Source organism: Harmonia axyridis, chromosome 6, assembly GCF_914767665.1.
Source record: "Harmonia axyridis chromosome 6, icHarAxyr1.1, whole genome shotgun sequence".
NCBI lineage: Eukaryota > Metazoa > Arthropoda > Insecta > Coleoptera > Coccinellidae > Harmonia > Harmonia axyridis.
Window position 1 is genome coordinate 2,312,323 of NC_059506.1, and position 26,470 is coordinate 2,338,792.

At 34.0% G+C, this 26,470-nt stretch overlaps 2 protein-coding genes across 3 annotated transcripts in view; both read right to left on the bottom strand.

Annotated features, from left to right (window-relative positions):
- The window catches only part of LOC123682572 (glutathione hydrolase 1 proenzyme-like), a 66,955-nt gene extending 51,704 nt beyond the window's left edge, over positions 1 to 15,251 (bottom strand). The window contains exons 1-2 of one of the 2 annotated variants that reach the window (XM_045621283.1): positions 15,094 to 15,251; positions 2,770 to 2,854 (exon numbers count right to left, since the gene is read on the bottom strand). In XM_045621283.1, coding sequence (XP_045477239.1) covers positions 2,770 to 2,822 — 53 coding nt within the window. In that variant the 5' untranslated portion in view covers positions 2,823 to 2,854; positions 15,094 to 15,251. Of the gene's footprint in view, positions 1 to 2,769; positions 2,855 to 7,365; positions 7,627 to 15,093 lie in introns of those variants that run through there. The other variant, XM_045621282.1, reaches the window with a different exon arrangement.
- A 3,343-nt stretch (positions 15,252 to 18,594) lies between these two features.
- The window catches only part of LOC123682573, a 386,250-nt gene continuing 378,374 nt past the window's right edge, over positions 18,595 to 26,470 (bottom strand). The window contains exons 6-7 of the mRNA XM_045621284.1: positions 23,907 to 24,116; positions 18,595 to 21,217 (exon numbers count right to left, since the gene is read on the bottom strand). Of these exons, the coding sequence (XP_045477240.1) occupies positions 19,883 to 21,217; positions 23,907 to 24,116 (1,545 nt within the window). The 3' untranslated portion in view covers positions 18,595 to 19,882. The remainder of the gene's footprint in view (positions 21,218 to 23,906; positions 24,117 to 26,470) is intronic.

Here is a 26,470-nt window from a genome sequence, read left to right on the forward strand (position 1 = left end):
CACCACAAAAAAGTAGGACTACAAGAAACACTCTGTATCTCAAAAACAAAGCATTTGCGAGCTCATGTTTATGGATCATTTAATTTTTAAAATCATTCGAAGATTCTCCTTCGTAACTCCAATTCAGGAACACACAGTATAAGATAAGAACAATTGAATTGGTATTAAAAAAAATATTTAGAGTTAATAGTCGAAATAATGTTTCAAACTTCGTTATCAAACCTCTTTTTCTCACATTATAGATATGAGTCAACAATATCGTCAAAAATTTTTTTCGATTACCCCAACCCCGCCCAAGAAAAAAAGATCTACGCCCTTGATTTTCAACGATATTTTCAACCGAAACGAACGCCAAATATTTTTTCAACATTTTCATTATCAAAATTTCAAAACCTTCAAAATCCCCTTTGAAACGTATTCGGCTGTTCTAAACAGCAAATCTAGCCTAGTTACGCCATAAACTAAAACAATTTTTTTACCACATTTATACTTAAACATGCAAAACCTCTAAAATCCCCTTGAAAAGTATTTCGGCTGCAGTGTTTCATGTCGGCCACTCGGTATACATATGTTCCTAAATTGGAGGTACAGATGAAAATGAAAGATTCCTGATGGCTTAATTTTAAAAATAAAAAATTCTCTAAACATCCGGTCGAAAACCATTTGTTTTTGAGGTACATGGTGTTTTTATGATGATTATACCAGTTTATCGAATATTCATGAATCATAACTACATATCGGGAAAAGAAGCACCAAAACTAATAATTAATTTATTTTTCATATTCCCCGAGGATTTCGAAGTAATTATATGAAAATTTTTACGAAATCGGTAGCAGCTACGATAAATCACCAAAAAACCAGTAATTTCAGTATTAGATTAGATACAGTTTCTTTTTACATTTTTTCAAACTTATAGAGATCCACCAAAAAAAAAATCTAAAAAAAAAAACGGATACTGTTTCAAAAAATAGACCACCCTGTGTATTTTCAATTTAAATTGGCACATCACGTGATTTAAGCTCTAAATAGGTATGCCAAATTTCGGATGAATGTCTAGTGTTTTGCAGATGCCGTGAGAAAAAACTTGAAGAAAAAATCAAACTGTAACACCCTGTATCTCAAAAACAAAGCTTTTGCGGGCCAATGATTTTTGTCCTTGAAATAATCCGAGAAATCCCTCAATTTCGTTTGTATCTCAATTCAGGAACACCCTGCATGTTGTAATTGCTGAAATGGCTTTTTGAAGAAAATTGCTGTTGATAAAAAGTGATATACGTATCTCTACCTATAGCGTAGAATGCGACATTTAGGTAAGTACTCGATTGTTTATGAATAAGAACCGAGATAAGAACCAATGAAGAAAACGGTATCAATAAGTCCATATAAATGTTTGTTTTTAAAACCGTTGATCGCATTTTCAAAATTATTGTTTTTACGCGATAAAAAAATACTATCGAAATCAGGCGTCCAATTTGGACTACACCAACCTTTGGTCTATACAGGGTATTCCACCATTAGAGCTAGATTCTTAAATTGTTTGGAAAAACATAGGCTGTACCAGAAAAGTGTAAATAACCCAACATATATGTTGTTTCTTATGGAACATCCTGTTTTTTATTGAATTTTCTGATTGCATTCAATGAATGGACCCAAGTTGGTTCGAAGCTTCATATATGATAAAAATTTATCATTATTATTTTGAGATCTTTAAATTTTCTATAAATTGGTGTGTTATTATGGAAATTTCAAATCTGAAATGAATTAATTTCAATGGGATTATAACGATAATAACGTTTGAATAATTCATCAATTAATTGTCTCATTTTGAACACCCAGAAGGGACACAATGATTATCAAAAAGTCAGTACTTGCCTTCGTTCTTTTAGTGTTCAGTTCTAAAAATTCATTTCCAAGTTATTAGTTTTTATTTTTAAAACCCACCAATTCATGGAAAATCGAACATGTTTAAAGCATAAGAACTTTGAACAAACTCGGGTGCATTTATTCCATGCAATTTGAAAATTCATTAAAAAACAGGATATTCCATAAGAAAAGATATGTCAGGTAATTTACAATTAAAAAAAAAATTCGAAAATTTCAGCGTTTAACCGTAATAGTGTGTCGCGTCAATAGTGGTACACTCTGTATATTAAGACTTAATCAATTCTACTGAGAAAACAAACAAAAATGATTTAAGTTAAAGTAATACATATGTATAAACAAAAAGGAAACAAAGGTCCTAATATTTGCTAATCTTTTTGTTATCTTTTATTCACTTCAACTTATAACTACATATTTTGTTTGTTTTCACTGTAGCCTTGATGAAGTCTTAAGATATAGATAAAAATATGGTGTAGTCCAAATTAGACGGCTGATTTCATAGGTCCTAACCCTATAATCGGAACAGAAAGTAATTCAGAATTGAATTAACAAATTAACAAAAGTGCAACTGACGAATGAATGAACGATCGTTCAAAAGTCTCTTGCTTCACGTATATGTGCTTTTCTCATTTATTATTTTACAAACTTTTGATTTCTATGATCGTAAAAAAAAATTGAATAAATAAAGCGAATGTTATACAAATCATTTCAACTGTTCACAATATATTATAAAATCAATGAACACATTGATGTTTTCAGCAAGTGTATTTGATATTTAGTTTATCTTCCATTTACCAGAAATATGAGATTTTCATCAATTAAATCGAAGGGATTTGATATTATAGTTGTACTACCTGTAGTACATAAGAAATAACATTTTGTACTCACAATCTTCTTCTTCCAACGCTCCCATCGACAATGTTCAAAGAAGTTATGGTCATTCTTAGCACCAACCACTATAGCCAAGAGAGAACTGAAATCAATAAAACAAATGTTATGGACAATTGCCTTAATTGGTTGATTAGGCATTCAACTACTCTTAGGATTAAGTCTGGAAGGTAAGAACGATAGATCAATGATGTATAGTCGGTCTATAAATGTCTGAAAAATAATCAAATTAGGAGAAATATTCCACGCATTTCTCTACAACAACTTTTACTGAAACTATCGGAATTTATCGTTGATGCTTCATCGGTAAGATAATATATTTTGAAAAATACATGTGTTAGAATTACTTACTTCAGGTTAGGTATAGAAAATCTCAGTCAAAATTATTTTTCTTTCGAATGAAAAATTATTTATCGATATATCATTCCATAATTTGAGGTAATATTTGAACACGTTATGAAAATTGTGAAAACGTTCAGAGCTTTAGATTTTTTCTTTCCTATGACTTTTCGAGATTCAGAGTGTCAAAGTTGGAGAAAGACATTTCTTCAAAGTATTTTTTCTCGTTGGAAAATATTTTGAATGAAACACTTTTGCGTGACAAATATTGCCCACCCATAAGGTAATAATTTTGGAATGTTTTTTAATGAAAATTGTTGTAAGATACGGGGTGAGCCAAATGTTATCCAAATTGGAATTTGATTAGCTCAAAATTCACCTTGAAATTAAAAAAAAACGTACTTGAAATTTTCTAATTTTTTGTCATTACTCTTAGTTTGAGTACACTATTATAATGTCAAACAGTATTGGCTTTGCTATGATCGGTTTTTGAGATACACAGGGTAATATATTAAGAAGGGCAACCATTATTACAAAAGTTGCCACAAAGTATACAATGAAAATTTAATATAGACCAACGGTACATGTTGGCGTTTAGTTATTATTTTGTCATCGTTTAATGAATGTATAGTGTGTCTCAAATTCGATGCTAACTGAGAGCATCTCAAGAACTGTAAAACTTAGAGTATAAATATAACGGGTGATTTTTTTCGAGGTATATAACTTTAAGTTAGCATTACTGTTCAAGATAGCGACCGATTTAACAGCTGTCAAGTGATTTATTCTCAGTTTGGTTTGGCAATTAATCATGAATAGACTCACGCGAGAACAACGCTTGCAAATAGTGCAATTTTATTTCGAAAATAATGGTTATGTGCGGAATACGTATCGCGTACTTCGTCCATTTTATTTTGTTTAGCGATGAAGCGCACTTCTGGTTCAATGGCTACGTTAACAAACAAAACTGCCGCATTTGGAGTGAAGCTTATCCTCAAGTGTATGTCGAAACACCGTTCCATCCAGAAAAACTGACTGTTTGGTGCGCTTTATGGGCTGGTGGAATCATTGGTCTGTACTTCTTCAAAAACGATGATGGCCAGAACGTTACAGTCAATGGTGATCGGTATAGAGCCATGATTACTAACTTTTTCATTCCTGAATTGAACAACCATGATGTCCAGGAGCTGTGGTTCCAACAAGACGGCGCAACATGTCTCACAGCTCGTGCCACAATCGATTTATTGAAAGACACGTTTGGTGACCGCCTAATTTCGCGTTTTGGACCTGTGAATTGGCCTCCAAGATCTTGTGATTCAACACCGCTAGACTACTTTCTGTGGGGCTATGTGAAGTCATTGGTCTATGCAGAGCCATCACAAACCCTTGACCATTTGGAAGACTACATTCGCCGTGTTATTGCCGATATACGGCCACAAATGTTGGAAAAAGTCATCGAAAATTGGACGTCGTGATTGGACTACATCCGAGTCAACCCTAGCAGTCATATGCCAGAAATCATATTTAAAATGTAATGCCACAAGATTATCTTGCGGATAAATAAAATTCATGTCAATCGAATTATCCATCGTTGTTTCATTGCAATTTAAAGTTCTATAGCTCTAAAAAAAATACCCTCTATTATTGATTAATGCGAAGAAGCTATTTATGATTAATTTTGGATTCAAACCCCATCACTACTTTTCATATTGATATTCATTATGTACCTTTCCAATATAAAACTAGAAAAAAGAAATAAAGACCATATTGTAACAGTTTTAGTATTTTCAATCGATATCGAATTTTACACATTTCGAAACCTTATCTGGGAATTCAGCGGAACTGTGTTTTTATTGAGCAAAATAATCGAAAACATGGAAATGATGAATAATAAAAAAGATCAAAAATTGCGAATGAGCAATTCGGGAGGTATTCGCATAAAACGTTGCCGAAAGCAATATTTCAATTGGTAAAATTTATTACATTTTCAGACTAGCCGACTGAAATTATTCGGTGGAATTGAATAAATTAACATATTGATTTCAATTGCATTTTCATGTTAAGCTGAGTGCATCTCGTTTTTTAATTCATATGAAACCGAAGATTCAATTTTAATAATAGTGTTGTTATAATCAATGGAATGAATATCCATCGAAGGACTTACATTCTCTCAAAAGATATATGTAATTCAAATTGCATAAATACGATTGTAAATCAATCAAATGAAAAAAATAATTTCATCGAAGAAAAGACAGAAAAATTTTTCGATAAATGAAATAGAAGTAAATATTCGCAAGTAATATCCTAGGGGAATCTGATTTCTAAGAAATAAATCGAAATAACACGTTGCTAAGTAATATTTGTTAGTGTCAACAAAAATCCGAGTCGAAGACGAAGATTTTGGACTTGTAAAAATGCTTTTTTTTTCAATATTACTTTGCATTGTGTTTTTTCGATTTTTTTCACAGGAAAAATTGAATTCCCGAAAATATTTGACGAGACTATTTCATGAGACCATAATTACTTGTTTTCAAAGTTATTGTAATTGTTCATGACAATTGTTGTCTAGTTTTGCTGTATATCTCAAAGTAATAGACATAGATAGAGGAAGCATATGTCATTTTCAGTAAGCAAATTTTGTCCCCGACATAAACTAGCAAATTTGACACATGAAGCGCGCGGAAATGAAAACATATCAGTGATACGATATTTCACTCAATTCGCGAGTTTCTCTACAAAGAACGCACTTCTTATGTCCCATAGTGAATCAACGTTCCATATCAACTCAAAATGTATAATGTAGAATAACTGAATATTTCAGAAATTCAGTAAACAAATTTCAAGCGCGCCAAAAGACGTGAAACAATGGAGAGCAATAGTTACCAAACCTTGGATTTCAGCAGGTAGATACAGAAAATAATAAATATTCGGCATACTATAAATTCGACATTTAGAAAAAATATTGGATTCGAAATATTCAATTTTTCATATTTAATGAGAATCAAGCAAATAAATATATTTCATTCAATATAATATACATTCATAACGATATAGTAAAATTGTGGATTTGAAAATATATCACAATCCGATAAAGTCATCTAAGCATGTTGGGGACAAGTAAAAATTGCGTATACTTCCTCTATCTATGTTTATTAGTCTATGCCGCAGATAAACTCGGAAAAACTGTTTATAGGTTTCCCTTCTGGAAACCATTTTCCCAGATTACATTTTCATGTTAAGCTGAGTTCATATAGTTTTTCAATTCATTCAAAACCAAAGTTAAGTCTAATGGAAGTATTTTTATGCAATATTCATCGAAGAACTTATTTTCTTTCCTAAGATAATATTTTATCAAATTGCATGGAATCGATTGTAAATTAATCAAATGAAAACATAATTCCATCGAAGAAACAAACAAAAACATTTTTGCATCTATAGATGCGTTTTCATGTTAAGTTGAGTGCAATTAGGTCTAGGTTAAGAGTGTTTTTATATTCAAGGGAATATTCATCGAAAAATTTATTTTCACCCTGTACCAATTGGAATCAACATGTGATACATTTTTGGAATCAGCTCAACTAGAGAAATCGGAAAATTGAGACAAAATGGGGGTGTCCCTTTTAAAAAAAAAGACGGTGACGTCATTACTCGAAAGTAATTCAACCTGTATATTAGATTATTATTTCAAAATATGGTAAATTAGAATAAAAAATCGACGTGTTCAGGATTATTTCTTAAAATGGTCTGTTTAGCTAAAAATGAATTTGTTCCATACTTTACGGACACAGTGTATATCAAATTACATGGAATCGATTTCATATTAATTGAATGAAAAATAGTTTAATCGAAGTAACAAACGAAAAAATTTTTTGCATCTCAGTTGTATTTTCATGTTATGTTGAGTGCAATTATTTTTTAAGTTTAGTTTTCAATGGAATATTTATCGAAGAATTCAATTTCTCTCCGAGAATATAATGCAAAATGCATAAATGCGATTGCAAATTGGCTGAATGCATATAGTTTTTCAATTCTTTCAAATGAAGTAAATATTTTATTCCAGATCTCCTGAGAATGCAGTTCGGCAATAAGCTTTTTAAACCTTGGTTATATTCAACAATGATGAATCAAACTGTCATTCTTCCGCGTGTAAATTATCGGCAACACACATAGATAAGGGAGCACCACACATGCGGATTCTAAGCCTACTTATCACTCAAAAAAAACCATCACTCATTCTCAAAAACACATAAAACTACTCACTGTTACGCTCCTTCAACAGCACCGATTCACAAATATTACATGTTGAAACTTCATGATCGAAATGAATCCACGTCGTGGTGTGTTAAAGGAAGGTACTACTTCTGGGCACACCTGCAAAGGTAGTGGTCAGACCACCACGTGGAGGAGAGATCAAGTACTTATTGAGAAAGATTAGATCACCAGTAAGTACACACATACAGCGATTACTTTGGGTGCAACACCGAGGTTCACTCCTTGTCTCTGATATTGAAGGATTGAAAATTATAATTGTTATTGTATGTTAAGAGCTTGTCCACAATTCTTTGGGGAATTTTTGTTACGCAATCGTACGTAGAGCACGCAGTTATGTAAGTGCCAGAAATGTGGGATTAATCCCCCCACATTGTAATGAGTAATTGTGAAGGTATCGAGTGTCCCATGTTCGTTGTCTTCAGTGAGAGGATCTGAGAATCCCTTTGAGCTGGAAATAAATGAATGAAACATTTTCGGGCTCGATTTTTGAGGGAATTGATTTGGTGAAAACCGCAAATAAATTCAACTGTTTTCAAGCTATAAAAGAAAATTGTAAAATGGCCTGAAATGAAAAGTTCTCATAACTTTTTCATTGTGTTTTTTTTTAATGTAAACCATAACAATTTCTATAACACATAGAATCGCTTTGTCTCTCTTTTCAAGAATATATAACATATATAAATTTCTCATCAAACTATCAAAATCAACGAAAGTCTCAGTTTCACACGGCAAATCAACGAAATGCCTATCTATAATAATCTGTGAATTGATTAATGTGTTGTTCTGTAAATGTGACCAAAATAAAAAATCTAATGATGTTAAATCCGAAGACCTCGGTTGCCTCTAAAAATTTTAATTATCTGAATTTCACAGATTATTGTAGAAAGGATTTGACGTGTATATCTGAAACTTCTGTTTTTTATAATTTGAAAAGAAATTTATACAGGGTGTTTCAGATTGAGTCGGCACCATTGCTAACTCCGTTATTATTGATGCTACGATGTCGCTTAAATGGGCAAACTAGTAGCATTTTTAGTGGTCTTCTCGATGCCGAAAACAAACAAAAAATTGACAGTCGCGTTGTCAAAATTTTTCATAAAATGATATTTTTTTTAATGGAACACCCTATATTTTTTCATGCATTTCGATTCGTAATAACAATCTCAACAACAAAGCTCATTTGACTTTTTTTCGAAAAGGCGAAAATAAGACAGTTGTATTGATAATTTGAAACACCCTGTATATCATGTTATATATTTTTGAAAAGGGAAAAAACGATTCTATTTGTTATTGAAATCATTATGGTTTACAATAAAAAAAGAAATTTTCTATTATAACTTCCAAAATAATGTCATAAACAAATAAATGATCACACCAATGAATTCTTCTGAAAAAAGTGCCTATAGGATTTTTTTCGGTTCATGTTGATAGCAGCAATAAGAAGATATGAGAACATTTTATTTCTCGCCATTTTCCAATTTTCTTTTATGAAGCTATAGATTGAAAACGGTTGAATTTATGTGGTTGCGGTGTTCACCAAATCCTCTCAAAAATCGTGCCATTGATTTTTCCTAGCTCAAAGGAATTCTGAGATTTACTCATTAGAAAACGCATATGGGACACCCGGTACATCCGGGGTTCTATTGGAAATATTCAGAATTGTGTTAATAAGAAATTTCCAAGAGGGGTTATACGATTAAAAAAAAAATGGCAACAATGTGTATTATTTTTTGACATTTCTTATGTCATTTGTATTAAGTAGGAAATGATATATCAACGAAAAGGTACACTAAAATTCACTGATCCCATTGAAAAATTTCTGCTCTTCACGAATATTTACATCAAATTCCTATACTCCACTATACAGGGTTTTTTTTTCTTTTTTAAGGGTGTTGAATCTCAGCTTGTGAAAAGTCCCATATTTTTAATACGGACCTGATTTTTTCAATTAGTTTACAGATCAATCGAAGGATCTAACGGAGTGAATTGTGCGTTCAAAATATCAATGAAATATATTGGGTGGTTCAAAAGTTATAAGGAATTGAAAATATTGGTGAATTCATAAACCACCCTGTATGTCGGCTATGAGAAAGATTAGACCTATCATATATAGGTTTTTTGGACTGGTCTAGGGCAGCTCTATCACAGGTTAGCGTATGTACATTTGGCAATGAAACACCCTGTAGGTAGAAGGAACGGAAAGTAAACATTTGTACTCGATCCCGAATACAAGAGAGATGGAAGTTTAGTCTCACCAATCACAATCGAGCTATATCCGATTGTGAAAGTCCTTTCTTCATAACTTCACAATGGCTAAATTATTAAACTGAGAAAAACATTGACCCTTTTGAAACACGAAAGAACTTTCATGAATAAATCACATTGCAAACTATTTTTGAACATCAATTGATAATTTCGAAATTAATGAAATTATATTACGCTACTGCTATAGTGTCCCATCAGACAAGGAGTGACAAATGGCATCAAAACGAATGCATCGGTTACAAAGCGATTTCCGTTCCCCTTATTAATGTTCTAAGCTTTCTCCTATTCTATAAGATAAAATCTATAAACTGTATATTACCAATTGTCATTTGAATTTTGTGAATCATTTTTTCAGAAGCACCAATAAGTATATTAAAATATTAGGTATGTAACAATCACTAATAACTCATAATAGCTCTGTAAAAATTATGTATGTTTCATTCATTATTGAACATAAGGAAAATATCATTTCAACCCCTACCCAATTTATGATGAACCAATATTCCAATTTGATGAAACATTCAAAATATCATATATCTATTTCCATTAACAATTAAAATATAACTGAACCATTATTATTATCCATATCGAAGTTATAAGATTTCTCCAAATACCCTCCAATTTATGGAAAATTGAATTATCTCAAAAACGCTATGTTTTAAACATAAGACTTATTCCATGCAATTAGAAAATTCGATAAAAACCGGGATGTTCCATAAGAAAATCCTAATGTGTTGTTTGGTCATTTAAACTTTTTTTGAACATCCTGTATATTTCCAAACAACTTGAGAATGTAACTCTAATAAAACCTCATTATACTGGGTCGAAAAAAATTTCAGCGCTCAACCGTAATAGAGCTTCACGTCAATGGTGGAACATCCTGTATATCTTCAGCTATACCGTGAGCTAAGTTTACCGAAAGAATCTCTCTCACAATTTGTTTACTATTTGAAACAATACATAAATCTTTCTATTTAGAAGTAGAAAATTTAGGAACTGTTCAATTGGTATCTGAAAATTTTAAGCTACCTTTCAAGTGTGGATATCAGATGAAGAAGCACACAAAAGCTCCTGACGTCACGTCAGTGCTGTCTTCGAATTTTTCTGTATTGCTTCCACGCAATTAATACCAATTGCCAGGAAAACAACCATTCAGTTGAATGAGATAATCGTCAAACGATTTTTCAAACCAACAAATTTGTCTGATGAGTATTACAGGGTGATGCAACAGTAAACAATAATCAACAATAATAGTGATTACGATGAATCCTTGATGAAAGAGTGCCAAGTAATTACACATGACGAATGACAAAGGTATCAGACATCATTTAGCATCATCTATCATTTAGTTGCAGTGCAAAATTAAATATTTATTTTCCAGCAATAATTAGGTATACCTAACTGTACAGGGTGAGACTTCAAGCCATTCAGTCATAAAGGATAATACATTTTGTGGTTCCAAAATGTGAATAAGTAAAACACAGTACCATTCAGAATATCGATCAAATTTTATTTATATATAATAATTGGACTTTGCCATCTATTAAATGTGCTTCCTGCGATCTTTTACAGGACTCGATCCTTGCGAGTCTTCTGTGTCTCCAGTCACATGGCGACGCAGAAATCCCTTCCGTCCTTGCCTTGCCAGCAGCTGTTCACAAGCAAACAAACGGCGTTCAACATATCTCGGCTTCAACTCGTACAGCAACCAATTTCCTTGATTCTGAATCATTCCCATGACTTTCGGGCGTTTTGAAATGGCTTGTTGTGTCACTTCCAAAATCTTGCCAATTCTCGTTGCGTTTGACAATAGCCTTGTTTGAGTAATGCATCCAATTCTGCATCTTCGAAAACCTTCTGTCTTCTACCGCCATGCTGGTCTTCGACGTCAAAATCACTGTTCTTGAAGCGTTGAAACCACTTAAACAGAAAGTAGTCTAGCGGTGTTAAATCACAAGATCTTGAAGGCCAATTCACAGGTCCAAAACGTGAAATTAGGCGGTCACCAAACGTGTCTTTCAATAAATCGATTGTGGCACGAGCTGTGTGACATGTTGCGCCGTCTTGTTGGAACCACAGCTCCTGGACATCATGATTGTTCAATTCAGAAATGAAAAAGTTAGTAATCATGGCTCTATACCGATCACCATTGACTGTAACGTTCTGGCCATCATCGTTTTTGAAGAAGTACGGACCAATAATGCCACCAGCCCATAAAGCGCTCCAAACAGTCAGTTTTTCTGGACGTAACTGTGTTTCGACATACAATTGAGGATTAGCTTCACTCCAAATGCGGCAGTTTTGTTTGTTGACGTAGCCATTTAACCAGAAGTGCGCTTCATCGCTGAACAAAATAAAATGGACGTAGTGCGCGATACGTATTCCGCACAGAACCATTATTGTCGAAATGAAATTGCACTATTTTCAAGCGTTGTTCAGGCGTGAGTCTATTCATGATGAATTGCCGAACTGAACTGAGAATAAATCACTTGACAACTATTAAATCGGTCGTCATCTTGAACAGAAATGCCAACTTAAAGTTATATACCTCGAAAAAAAACACCCGTTATATTCACGTTACTATTGAACAATATCAACGTTGAAATTATTGAAATAAAAAAAACTATTTTTATATTGTTTCGTTTTTTTTTTGATGTAATCAATTGTCCGATGGAGTATGATTAAAAAAAAAATTCATACAAGGTTATCTAGTAGGTACCTACATACATTGATTATCGAATGTGGGTATGAATAATTACATGAATCATTTCTCTCATTCGAAATTCTATATTGATTAAGTGACTAATATTGTTTACAGATACAATTAAATAGTTTGTGAATATCATTATTGATTTCATGAAAACTATTCCAGTGTAAAAAGTTCAATGAAAAAAATAAATAATAATCAAAAATAATTTGCTTAATTCAGTCCTGATGAATGTGTAGTTCCAAAATGAAAAATATCAAAGGGGCGCTTAGCGGTGTTTGAAAAAGAAATTTCCTCTCCATAGATTTTCGATGAAATATTGTTATATGATTCAAGCTAATTCGCTACAATGCTATGTCTTCAACTGAAGCAAGGCCTACCATCCCAAAATTTGTAGATTTTGATGAAACAAGATAGTAGTACACTACTACTGTAAGATTTAATTATTCAATCGTTTTGGAAGAATGCAAAGAAAGGATCAACACATTATTCGAAAAAGTATATTGGATATTTAGTACTACATAAAAAATGAGAAGTATAGCAGAATCGCAAATAAGTTTTTTCAACAGAGTATTCAATAAGGTTTAAACACGTGCATTTATTTGAAAAATAGGCGTTTCACAAGATATAACATGAAGAATATGATTTTCAATATTCAAGACTGAGTTACTGTGTATTAACTAGAACTGAATATTGGCCGTTATTCTAGACTCAATCCTTGAAATTGAAAATCTATTGAGAGGGGTGTGTATTGTTTCAACGCTAGAGACCATCTATTTATATCAATTTTCATGAAGAGTTCGTCATTATTTAGTGTTATTTTTTTGGAATGGAAAAAAAATTAGATCACTTTCTTATTGAAGAATAAATTAATGCATGATATAACTTTCTGAACAAATATTTATTTATTATGAATATCCACAAAAAAATATTAAACTGCCGGAAGCTGAGAATCCGGCTTCTATAAAATTAAAAATAAAGTCGTAAAAACGTATTGGAATTCCTGCATGTGAGCAAGAAATGGGTGTCTTTTTTCGAGGTCTATAACTTTAAGTTGGCATTACTGTTCACGATGGCAACCGATTTAACAGCTGTCAAGTGATTTATTCTCAGTTTGGTTTGGCAATTCATAATGAATAGACTCACGCCTGAACAAGGCTTGCAAATAGTGCTATTTTATTTCGAAAATAATGGTTCTATGCGGAATACGTATCGCGCACTACGTCCATTTTATTTTGTTTAGCGATGAAGCGCACTTCTGGTCGAATGGCTACGTCAACAAACAAAACTGCCGCATTTGGAGTTAAGCTAATCCTCAAGTTTATGTCGAAACACCGTTACATCCAGAAAAACTGACTGTTTGGTGCGCTTTATGGGCTGGTGGAATCATTGGTGCGTATTTCTTCAAAAACGAAGATGGCCAGAACATTACAGTCAATGGTGATCGGTATAGAGTCATGATTACTAACTTTTTCATTCCTGAATTGAACAACCATAATGTTTAGGAGCTGTGGTTCCAACAAGACGGCGCAACATGTCACACAACTCGTTCCACAATCGATTAATTCAAAGACACGTTTGGTGACCGCCTAATTTCACGTTTTGGACCTGTGAATTGGCCTCCAAGATCTTGTGATTTAACACCGCTAGACTACTTTCTGTGGGGCTATGTGAAATCATTGGTCTATGCGGATAAGCCACAAACCCTTGACCATTTGGAAGACAACATTCGCCGTGTTATTGCCGATATACGGCCACAAATGTTGGAAAAAGTCATCGAAAATTGGACGTCCAGATTGGACTACATCCGAGCCAGCCGTGACGGTCATATGCCAGAAATCATATTCAAAATGTAATGCCACAAGATTATCTTACGGATAAATAAAATTCATGTCAATCGAATATTCCATCCTTGTTTTATTGCAATTTAAAGTTCTATAGCTCTAAAAAAACACTCATTAGTAGAAAAGAAAGGTAAATTAGAGGCACTTTTGATTTTTGACATTTCCAAATTGCTGAGGGGAGAGGAGTAGGTAGATTTTGGCAGATCACGAGAATGTTAGGTGGTATAAGCGCCCCTTAAAAAATTCAAGAGTTATTATACCTGTTCTCAATACTAATTCAAACGATCCAAACTGTCCTGCATTTGCATTGGAAGCATGTATAAGTTATTCGTGAACAACATTAGTGACAATTTTGTCTGGAATATTTAAAATTCATGGATTATTGGACATTGTTTTAGACTTAATTCTTGACATTTTCTTGAAAATCTATGTAATCGAAAAAGCGTTCAAGAGTTATACTTAATTGTTTGAAGTTTCTGATGAAATGCTCAAAGCGCCCTGTATCTCATAAAAATAGACTTAGGACAATTTTCAAAACTGATTCAGATAATCCAGATCGTCCTGCAGTCGAATTGAAAGCATGTTCCTATATTTATTAATATGAAACACCTAATACAGTATAAGGAACAATTGCTAGATTGACTTTGAGTCCAGTTAACAGAAACAAAACAAGTAGGTACAAAAGAATGAGATTGGATGAAATATGTATATTTTTTTTATCACTAATTGAAAAACTCCTCACTAATAAAACTTTGTTAAGAAGCAGGCAATACATGAATATGAAAATTCATCTATATCGACTCATGAAAACAATATTCATTCTGTCAATGCAATTAGGTTAACTTCTAAAAAATAGTTCATTCCTTACAAGATAAATTTTTGAATTAGATTTGGACTTACATATATTAAACCTATTCTGCTAAATACATCCAGCACACACGATACAATATGGAATTTTTTGCACCAATATTCCCCAACATCTCTAATGGATCATTGCAAGTTTGAGGAGCATTAAACGTTGAACACAATAGATTTTATTGCACCTATAACCTTCGAAACACCAAAGAAAAATGCATAGCAATACCATTACGATATCGGCTGATTAGAGGTTACCTGGTCGAATTCGGTGAGATGTTCCACACCTCGCTATGATGGATTAGGAAGTTGTTATTTTATTAATTGCATGAAGAATCGGATATTGGTTGATTGATAGTTTTGCTTCCGAGTCTATCGAAGAAGCTTTGTGATCACTTTCGGTATTTAAAAAATTTCCGTCCAAAATATGCATTTTATACTATTCTGAACAAATTTGGTCATGTGTCAGTGTCTGTCAGTCGGTCTATTTGTCTGGAATCCATTAGACCAGCTTTAAATTTTAAATTTTAAATTTGTTAAAAACGAGTATGTTTGGACTACGTCGAAAGTGATTCAATAGCGATTAGCAATTGAATGCCTAATCTTTCCTGAACAGTACAATCTTTTCAATAAACAGTGCACAAATGTTCATACACCATCATAAAATTTCAGGACCTATCTGGTGTTCCACAAGTCTTCCAATAATAAAAATAATAATAACAGAGGCTCACAACAGGCCAGATAAACTGCTAGTCGATAAACATCAAAAGACAGCAATACACATCGACGTAGCAATACCAAATAACAACAACATGCGTCAAAAAGAGGTCGAAAAAATTTCAGAATATAGGGACCTCGAATTTCAGATAAAGCATCAGTGGGGAATGATGATATCAACGAAAACTATTCCAATTATCATCTCAACAACTGGAATAGTGACCAAAAATCTCAAGAAGAATATCAAGCAACTGGGACTTAGTGAGTATATATGTAATATAATGCAAAAAGCTGTTCTTTTAGGTACTGCAAGGACGGTGAGAAAATTACTAGGAAGTGAAGAAATCTTTTTATGACACATTTTGACTATAAGAAGGCCTTCGACTCTATTCCACATGGGTGGCTGACAAAAATTTTGGAAATATACAAGATCGATCCAATTACAATAAACTTTCTGAAGTATGCAATGTGCAACTGGAGAACGAATATCGAACTCTCTACGGCGAATATAACTACTAAAGAGATTCCAATAAAAAGGGGAATTTTCCATGGAGATTCATTGAGTCCCTTATGGTTCTGCTTGGCGCTGAACCCTCTTTCTAAACAACTGAATGCTACTGAAAAAGGTTTCAATGTCAAAGGAAATAGAAATACTATTGCACTCAATCATTTGCTATACATGGATGACCTAAAACTTATAACAGGCAACAAAAACCACTTGCAAATTATGGTCAAACTGGTGGAAAATTTTTCGAAAGACGTAGGGATGGAATTCGGACTGGACAAGTGTCGTACTATTAGCGTAGTGCGAGGAAAAACCCAAGATGAACCTATCGCTCTTTCCAATGGACAGGAGATAGAAGCAATGAAATCGGACGATCTTTATGAATTCCTAGGAATTAAACAAAACCGACGAATAAACCATCAAAAAATGAAGGAAGACTTAACAACTGAGTTCATTAGGAGAATCAACAAAATTTTGAAAACAAACCTCAACAGCAAGAACATGACGAGAGCTATCAATACATATGCATGTTCAATTGTAACATACTCTTTCGGTATAATTCCATGGAGCAAAACAGATATAGAAAAACTGCAACGCAAAATGAGAACCTTGATGACAAAAGCACACAAGCACCATCCGAAAAGTAGCATTGAGAGGACGACACTGCCGGGGAGTAAAGGAAGCAGAGGTCTGCTAGACATCATGGAACTTGCCCATGATCAAATTGAATGCCTACGAACATACTTCAAAGACTAATCAGGCACGTCAGAGATCTACAAAGTACTGTGAAGCAGACGATTCAACACCTTCACAACTGCACAAGGAGCAATTGTCATTCAACCACCAGACAATCCAAGAAAAACTGCAAAGATGGAGAGAAAAGCCCCTACATGGACGACATTTCAACGAGGTGAACCAGGATCGTGTCGACATTGAAGCGTCGAACTATTGGCTCACATCAGGTGCGATGTATCCAGAAACGGAAGGATTTCTTTTAGCCATCCAAGATCACGTGATCTCAACAAGAAATAACTGCAAGCATATCATAAAGGCTAGAACTATTACTGACGATCGATATGGGTGTCCAACGAATGAGACAATGCAACATATCACGGGAGGATGTCAAATGTTTGCAGGAAATGAATATAAAGAGAGACACGATGCAGTAGGAAAGATACTACACCAAGAAATGGCAACCAAATTAACACTAATTCATTCTGAAAAAGTGCCATACTACAAGTACCGACCGGAAACCATCCTGGAAAACGAACGCTATAAACTGTACTGGGATCGTACAGTTTTGATTGATAAATCAGTCCCTCACAACAGGCCAGATATACTGCTTGTTGATAAACATCAAAAGGCAGCAATACTCATCGACGTAGCAATACCAAATAACAACAACATGCATCAAAAAGAGGTCGAAAAAATTTCAAAATATAGTGACCTCGAATTTCAGATAAAAGAACACAAACTCCTTTCATTGGGCGTTGTATAGATTAATGTACCAACAAGAAAGAGAGAAGGAATAAAATGAAAGAGAAACACGCTGGCTAAATCTTCATGGGCTGGATTATTTAACTCCGATACTGCCTACGAACTATCTGGATCTTACCAAGAATGTGCTATACTTCTCCACTTACATCTTTACAGGTCATAGATGCCTCAGGAAGCACCTCATAAGAATGAGTTTAGTTGGAAACTCCGAATTACCTGGTGGCCGAATGCCTCGTCATCGCTAGCCAACGCAAAAAATGCTTTAGACAAGATACTTGTAGAAGTAACGAAGTAACCTGAACTGAGAAGCATCAAGCATGCCTAAGGAGGCGTGGTAAACAATACATTTATGGATAAATTTACTCATAGAGCTTGCTTATTAAAACGTCACCCTTGAAAATTCTTCAGTTTTGGGTTAAGTCTATAGAGTGACTTAATTATACATGTTAATTTTCAATTCATTCCTTATTTTGTGTTCTCATAAAATTGAGAATATATACCTACACATTATTTCTCAGAAAGTTTTTTCACAAATATGTATTTTCCTTCGAAATAAAGCGCTATTTTCTAGACCATTTTCAAGTGTGTAGTGAATGGGGCGAAAAAGACTTGAACCCTGAAATGGCATGTACGGAATAACGGAAAGTCATGAACAGAATAATGAAACAAATCTTCAATCTCTGAGGATTGATAACGAAGCTTTTTTCGACATTTGTTCATGGAAAAAAAACATTTTACCCAAAAAAACATGCCTTCAAACTAAACTCTTGATACTGAATTCTGAAATACCCTACTTAGGTTCTTAATTCAGGGTTAAAAAATATTAATGCTTTTATCGACATTTATTACCAAAATCACATAATTTGACACTTTTCGTTAATGATGACATCATAATAATTTGCACTATCGGCATCTATACTAAGTAGAGTGAATGAAACTTAAACATATTTACAACTAATTCTGACTAGAATTGATTCAAATCAATCAAAAGAGTATCATTCATGACATAATTCTAAGTGCTAATTGCCATAGAAATTAGATAGCTGTAGCCCTAAACATTCATATAATTGAATAAATTAATACTGATTTTCAGGATATGTTGCATATCGCGTCCATTTTGATTGTAATATTTTTACCCTGTAGACATTGGTATTTCAACTCTTCGACATTATGTTCTGGCTATATTTCAGAATATACAGGGTGACCAACAGAAAACCGTTAGTAATTACTGGCAGATAGCAGATCACATCAGCAGAATAGGAATATTTTAGAAGTTGTATTGTGGAGAATTTTGAAATTTCAAAACATTTTCCCTTCATTTCTAATTGACCACCCTGTATATTGCTACTAGAATAATTCTGAGATATTTCGTCAAATGTCTTCCAACAAACCAGTTCCAAATCATGGAATGTTATTCATCTTATAACTAGTACATATAAATACATATCTTTACTTCCAACAATAAATCTATAGTTTGCAGATATCAACGAGTGGAACAATTTTTTTTTTTAATTTTCTATACACAATAGTGGACAGAAATTCTACAGAGTAAATCAGCTCCTATTAATACAACCCATTTTGGATTTATATATCGACTAATTCAACCCATATTTATACATTCAAGAGAATAGAATAAATGCTTTCGAAATAATCAACAATATAATTTTTGAACCTAAGAAATATTAATTTCGGCTATGTTTCAATTTATCTCATTACAGGTTTTGGTCAAAAATATGAAGATTTGAATCTTGCTATATTTTGTGCAGATTGTCAGAACACAATTCAGTTTCTAATAATTTCGAAATCGAATTCAGACGAACGAAAAATATTAATTTTCTGATTCGATAAGAAAATATGTTTATCCACCTTGTGTTATAATTCAATTTATAACTATCTAATTCACTTGAAGAAACAAAAATTCAGAGATATGTCAGTGAAATATATTTCAGATTGATGTATCTGATGGGCAATATACGAGAATACTCAAAGATTCTATTTTCAAGTGTGTGTGTTTTAACATAAAACAAATATTTATATACAGAAAATAATGCGTATCACATTGACAAAATCACATAGAAGAATAATAATTTAAGTTGGCTTAATAATAATGACTAGTTAAAGTACAATTTCCTGCGTAACGTTCACTATAGTTTGTTTGAGAATTTTTTTTCTTCGATTTTCTTCTTTCACGTATTTCTTCTGGAGAGGCCATGATAGAAGTAGATGCTCTTCATTTGGTTCAGGATCGAAATCGCTCTTCCTGTTATCTAAAGACATGAAGAGTTTGCCACTAGAAGTATCTGATGCATCGGATGAGTCACTATCTCTACCTGAAGAATAGCTGTTGTTCAAGAGAGGCTTGGTGGTTTGGTTGAATTTAGCACCGTCGAACTCTGAGTCTTCGTATTTGGTTTTAATCTGTCTCCACTTCTTCTCCAACACGCTCGAAGAAGATGTGGAATAGATTCTATTTATATTACCTTTAGCAGGAGAGTGTGGAATAGATTTCTCACTCTCCTCCGAGAAAGCTCTGGTGATGAGGATTCTGGGAGATCTTTTCGGAGTTGCATCCAAGACATTTTTCATAACAGCTGCCTTTTTAACACTTCTCTCTGGTTCACCCACAGTGAAGATTTTTTGCAGCAAATAATGAGCAGTAGAAGATCGAGTATTGGTGGTGTTTTTGTTCAACTTGATGACAATTTCTTCCTCAGTTATGACAGAAACGGGATCAGTATCTAGAGGAATTTGGAGAGTATTACAGCTCAGTGTCTGTTTGATTTTGTCCGGAACTTCTTCGGTTGTTGAAAGATTCAAGCTTGAGTTCGAGTAAGGTCTCCATGCAATATCGGAAGCGATTCGTTTGATTTTCGCCTTTTTAGGACTTGTCATGTTGTTTTGGACATCCAGAAATGCCTCGGATAGCCTTCTTTGCAATGAAGGCTTCGAGAAGAACCCAAGAGGGGTTAATGATGGCCTTCGAGATCCACAAGTAGATGGCGTTCTCGCTTGTATTTCTTGGTTTACTTCGCTTTTGGTCTGTTTCTTTCTCAAGTAATTCTGGAATGTTTTACGCAGAGTTTTATTCTTGACTCCATACAAGAAACCGTTGATTGGTATCGATGTAACTAGAAGAACTGTTGCTGCTGTATATAGGTAAGGATGTAACTCGATCTTCTCTTTGGTTCTTGGCAGCGTCCCAGATAGTGCCTGCCACACGACAAGGACGTAATAAGGAAAATACAGAATCAAAAATGAACCCAGTAACTGGAAAACAGCGTGAATTGCACTCTTTCCTTTGAACTTTGGTGGACCTCCGGAGTTTGGAGCTGTTACTGTTGGAACGAAAAACGGATTTCTCTGGTGTGTGATCGTCACTTGAGCTGATAATGTGACTTCATAAATTGCGGATGCAATTCGATGCCTGTGGTAGCGGGCAATCATCAGAATCTGGAATGAAATATTTTTATTTTATTCTCTGTTTGAAAAACCAAGCATGCAAAATTAAATCAAAATGACAAAAATTGCTAGAAATTATTTTTCCACTAGGAACTCGAGAAGAACCTTGAGAAGAAAAAGTAATTAGTTCAAAATAGAAGATTGATATTTGGTTTCAATATTAAGAACTCAATTAATGAATTAGTAGATAGGTACATCATGATATACTTTATTGGAAAGCTTTTAAAGCATAGATAATGAGTTTGTGGGTTCTACGCGAAGAGTCATCATCATTGAAAATGCTTTGATTGTAAAAGTTTTCCAATAAAAGGTTTCATTCTGATTTTAATAATACCAAATAGGTACTTAAATTATAAAAAAAATCAATGGATATTTTTCATTGTAAAGAGGAATGTATGCTATTAATAAAGAAGAACGATATCAGCCAAGCCAAATGGTTTCAGCACCATTTCCTTATCATGAAATTTTCCATTACCAATTAGCACCAATTTGCGACTCTGTGTCCTCGATAATTTCACCAATTCCATCTTTAACTTTTTGAATCGTTCTGCCGCATTGGCATTGCCTTTATCTTTTCCGTGGCCTCAAAGAAAAAAGTCTAAAGGTATTAAATCACAAGATTTTTGGGGCCTATTGTGATCATCTCTTCGAGAAATGACACGACCAGAAAATTTTTCATGCAAAATTGCAATTGTTTCGTTGTTTGTGTGGCATATAGCATCGTCTCACAAAATAAAAACATTGAGACCCATATCTTTATGCAAAATACGGTTCTTTATTTGGACGAGAAATCAACAAACCTTGATTTTCGTCAACACTGCGGACTACAGCTTCAGTATTCTCAGTTGTTTTTAGAGACGCACACGGTTACAATTCTGCACATCACAAACTTGTCCAACAGCTCAAATTTTGCACCCAGATCTCCTTTTGCCAGCTAAGAAGATGCTTCACGACGACCAGAAGTATTTCAGTTCTGAGAACTTCAACTGCAAAATTCTCATCATATTTGCAGTGAACTTCGTTGCTTGGTTGAAGCGTATATCGTTTCATTTTTAGTAATGACATAGTTTTTACTTGAGAAATGTCAAAAGATGACAGTTTCAAAAGTGACAGCTGCCCAGACAGAGGGCTGAACAAAATTAAACCTTTTATTGGAAAACCCTATGTGGGTGTTAAAAATTTTTTTTTTTTATAATACCTACACTATAATTGTGGAAATCAATTTTAGAATAGAATAATGTTCTTTCCGATTAGTTTTGAAAAGCTTATGTGAAATTTAATATACATAGGCGTACAATTTTGCTTCCGCCGTCTTTTTCTTTATTGTTAAAAACTGGTTACACTTTTATGATTCAAATTATTGTTCATCGCTAGCCACTACTTTCTCCCACCTTTCGGACAACGTACGAATCTCGCAGTGAAAAAACTTTTGAAGCGATCCTCGAATCGATCCAATTTTTTACTTCTTCATAAGACCAGAAGTGCTGGTCAGCCAGGCCGTATGCCATTTATCGAAACAAGTGATAGTCCGAGGGAGCAATGTCTGAAGAATACGACGGGTGGAGTAGGACTTCCCATTTCAACGTTTTCAAGCACTTTCGAAGCATTGTCATGCTGTAAAATTCCTTTATCATGTCTCCCGGTGTATTGCGGCCGTTTATTTCTCAATGCTCGGATAAAACGCATTAATTGCGTTCGATAATGATCGCCTGAGATTGTTTCAGTCGGTTTTAACAACTCATAATACACTACGCCGAGCTGATCCTATCAAGTACTGAGCATGACCTTGAAACCGTGAATATTCTGTTTGGCGGTCGACGTGGAAGCATGGCTGGGATATACCCATGATTTTCTGCAATAGGGATTATCGTAATGAAGCCACTCTTCGTCTTCAGTCACAATACGATGCAGAAATACCTTTTGTCTTTGCCTTGCAACCAGCTGTCCACAAGCAAAACAAAGGCTTCTCAACATCTCTGGGCTTCAACTCGTACGGCACCCAATTTCCTTGTTTTTGAATTATTCGCATTTTGAAAGAGCTTGTTGCGACACTCCCAATGATGCTGCCAATTGTTGCATATGACACGAGTATTGATCAAGTAATGCCTCCAATTCTGTATCTTCGAAAACCTTCTCTCTTTCACCACCATTCTGGTCTTCGACGTCAAAATCACCGTTCTTGAAGCGTTGGAACCATTCTCGGCACGTTCTTTCACCAATAGGTATTTGAGAACATTCGTTGAGCCTCAGCTGCAGATTTTTCATATCAAAGCAGAAAAAAACTTCCCGCAAATGACGAGAATTTGGCTTGTAAGCTGAGATGTTTAATCGAGAATAACTTCATGATGCAGACACAAATCGACTAATATTTCGATGGCGTTATGTTCACACAAACCTAAGCTTATTGTATGACATCTACGATTTATTTATTTCGACTACCACTCATCGCTAGTGTCATCTATTGCAAAATGGCGGAAGCAAAATTGTAATATTTATAATGGCTCTTCTTCTTCATCATCCCTGTCAGTTTTGTCCGTCATTGGCGATCACAATTGAGAATGTTTCTCAATGATAAGTTTGAGTCAAAATTTTTAGGTATTCCGTTGAAATATAAAATGTGGAAATATACATTTTCGTGTGAAAATTATAATGTACAAACTGCGATTTCAATATGATTTACCTTCAAGTTGCAACAAATGATGAGCGTGGCAGGAATAATTAGAGTAAAGATCGTGTAAATGGCAGAATACATAAGAACACCTTTTTCGTATTTGTAACCTGAAGAGCATGTTGTTAGACCCTCGATGTAGCCGTAGGGAACAATTTCCAACAGTGGTGGAACACATAGGGCCAAAGATACCATCCAACCAGCGCTGAGTCCGAAAAACACCTGAAACATATTATTTGAATTGAAATCTAATGTCCAAGTTGGAAGTTGAAATATTCTAATGAAAAGACTGAAGTTTCAATAAATACTATAAGGGAGGTTCTGTGTTTTTATTAGAATATTATTAATATATTTAAAATATGAGATTATTGAATTCGATTTAATTGTTGAATTGAATTATGTGAAATACAAAATTGTTCATATCAAAAGTACAAACGTGAGTCCAAAAAACACAATTGCTTTGATTTGTCGTGCTAATTCTGACAAATCGAAACTATAAAAAATTTCAGACATTTCTATTTTTACTGAAAATACTTAGCACATGTAATTAATATTTATACTGAAAATACATAGCATGTGATGAATATTTCAACTAAGTACCTACTCAGAACGTGTGATAAAAATTTTTGAAATAAAAAAAAAGCCTACTGAGAATATTATAGAACTATGTAATAAGTTTCCATTTGAAAAAAAAATAGCTATACTGAGTGTCCACCATTGACGCGAAGCTCCATTACGGTTAAGAACTGAAATTTTCAAAATTTTTTCGATACAGTACATTAGGTTCCATTAGAGCTACATGTTTGTAATAACACAGGTGTACCAAAAAAGTATAAACGGCCAAACATGCGTTTTTTCTCATAGGCCAAAACTTTTCGTATTGAATTTTCAGATTGCTTGGAATAAACTAACCCCAAGTATATTCGAAGTTTCATATGCTTAAAAGTTAGCGTTTTTAGGATATTTCGATTTTTATAAATCGAAGGGTTCTTGTTAAAAACTGATAACTTCAAATTGAATGAATTTATTCGAACGATATTTTGTAAGTGCTACTAGAAAAAAGGAGGTAAGTACTGACATTTTTATAATCATTGATGGGAACATTTATTCCATCCAATCTGAAAATTAAAAGAAAACAGAATGTTTGGTCATTCACACTTTTTTGGACGCCTATTACCGAACAATTTAAAAATGTAATGGAGCCCAAACATATTCTTTCGGAAAAATTTTAGAAAATGTCAGCTATTAATCGTAATAGGTTGAACGCACTGAATATTTTAACTGAAGTATTTGAGGCGAACTGATAATTTCTATGTATTTGGAGAACAATTATCGAAAATTACAGCGATAATTGCATTGTAACGGGTGTTTTTTTTCGAGGCATATAACTTTATGCTGTTCAAGATGGCAACCGATTTAACAGCTGTCAAGTGATTTATTCTCAGTTTGGTTTGGCAATTCATCATGAATAGACTCACGCCTGAACAACGCTTAAAAATAGTGCAATTTTATTTCGAAAATAATGGTTCTGTGCGGAATACGTATCGCGCACTGGCACTACGTCCATTTTATTTTGTTTAGCGATGAAGCGCACTTCTGGTTGAATGGCTACGTCAACAAACAAAACTGCCGCATTTGGAGTGAAGCTAATCCTCAAGTGTATGTCGAAACACCGTTACATCCAGAAAAACTGACTGTTTGGTGCGCTTTATGGGCTGGTGGAATCATTGGTCCGTACTTCTTCAAAAACGATGATGTTCAGAACGTTACAGTCAATGGTGATCGCTGAAGAGCCATGATTACTAACTTTTTCATACATGAATTGAACGACCATGATGTCCAGGAGCTGTGGTTCCAACAAGACGGTGCAACATGTCACACAGCTCGTGCCACAATTGATTTATTGAAAGACACGTTTGGTCACCGCCTAATTTCACATTTTGGACCTGTGAATTGGCCTCCAAGATCTTGTGATTTAACACCGCTAGACTACTTTCTGTGGGGCTATGTAAAGTCATTGGTCTATGCGGATAAGCCACAAACCCTTGACTATTTGGAAGACAACATTCGCCGTGTTAATGCCGACATACAGCCACAAATGTTGGAAAAAGTCATCGAAAATTGGACGTCCAGATTGGACTACATCCGAGCCAGCCGTGGCGGTCATATGCCAGAAATGATATTCAAAATGTAATGCCACAAGATTATCTTGCGGATAAATAAAATTCATGTCAATCGAATAATCCATCGTTGTTTAATTGCTATTTAAAGTTCTATAGCTCTAAAAAAAAACACCCTTTAGGAAGCAAAATAGCCCAGCGATAATTGCACTGTTCATAGATGTATATGTAGATGCATAGTTTTTTTTTATGCTCTTTCTCCAAAAATGAAAATGAACTCATGCAGTTTTTATGACAACACGCTGTCATGCAAAATTATCGGTAATTTTGATGCATTTGTGCAATTACTTACGAAAATTTCCCTTCAATAAGTAATGTTTTCATATCGTAGCGATACCATCAATGATGATTTGATGAAAATAGATAATTATATTTGTTCAAAACACGAAAATGAAG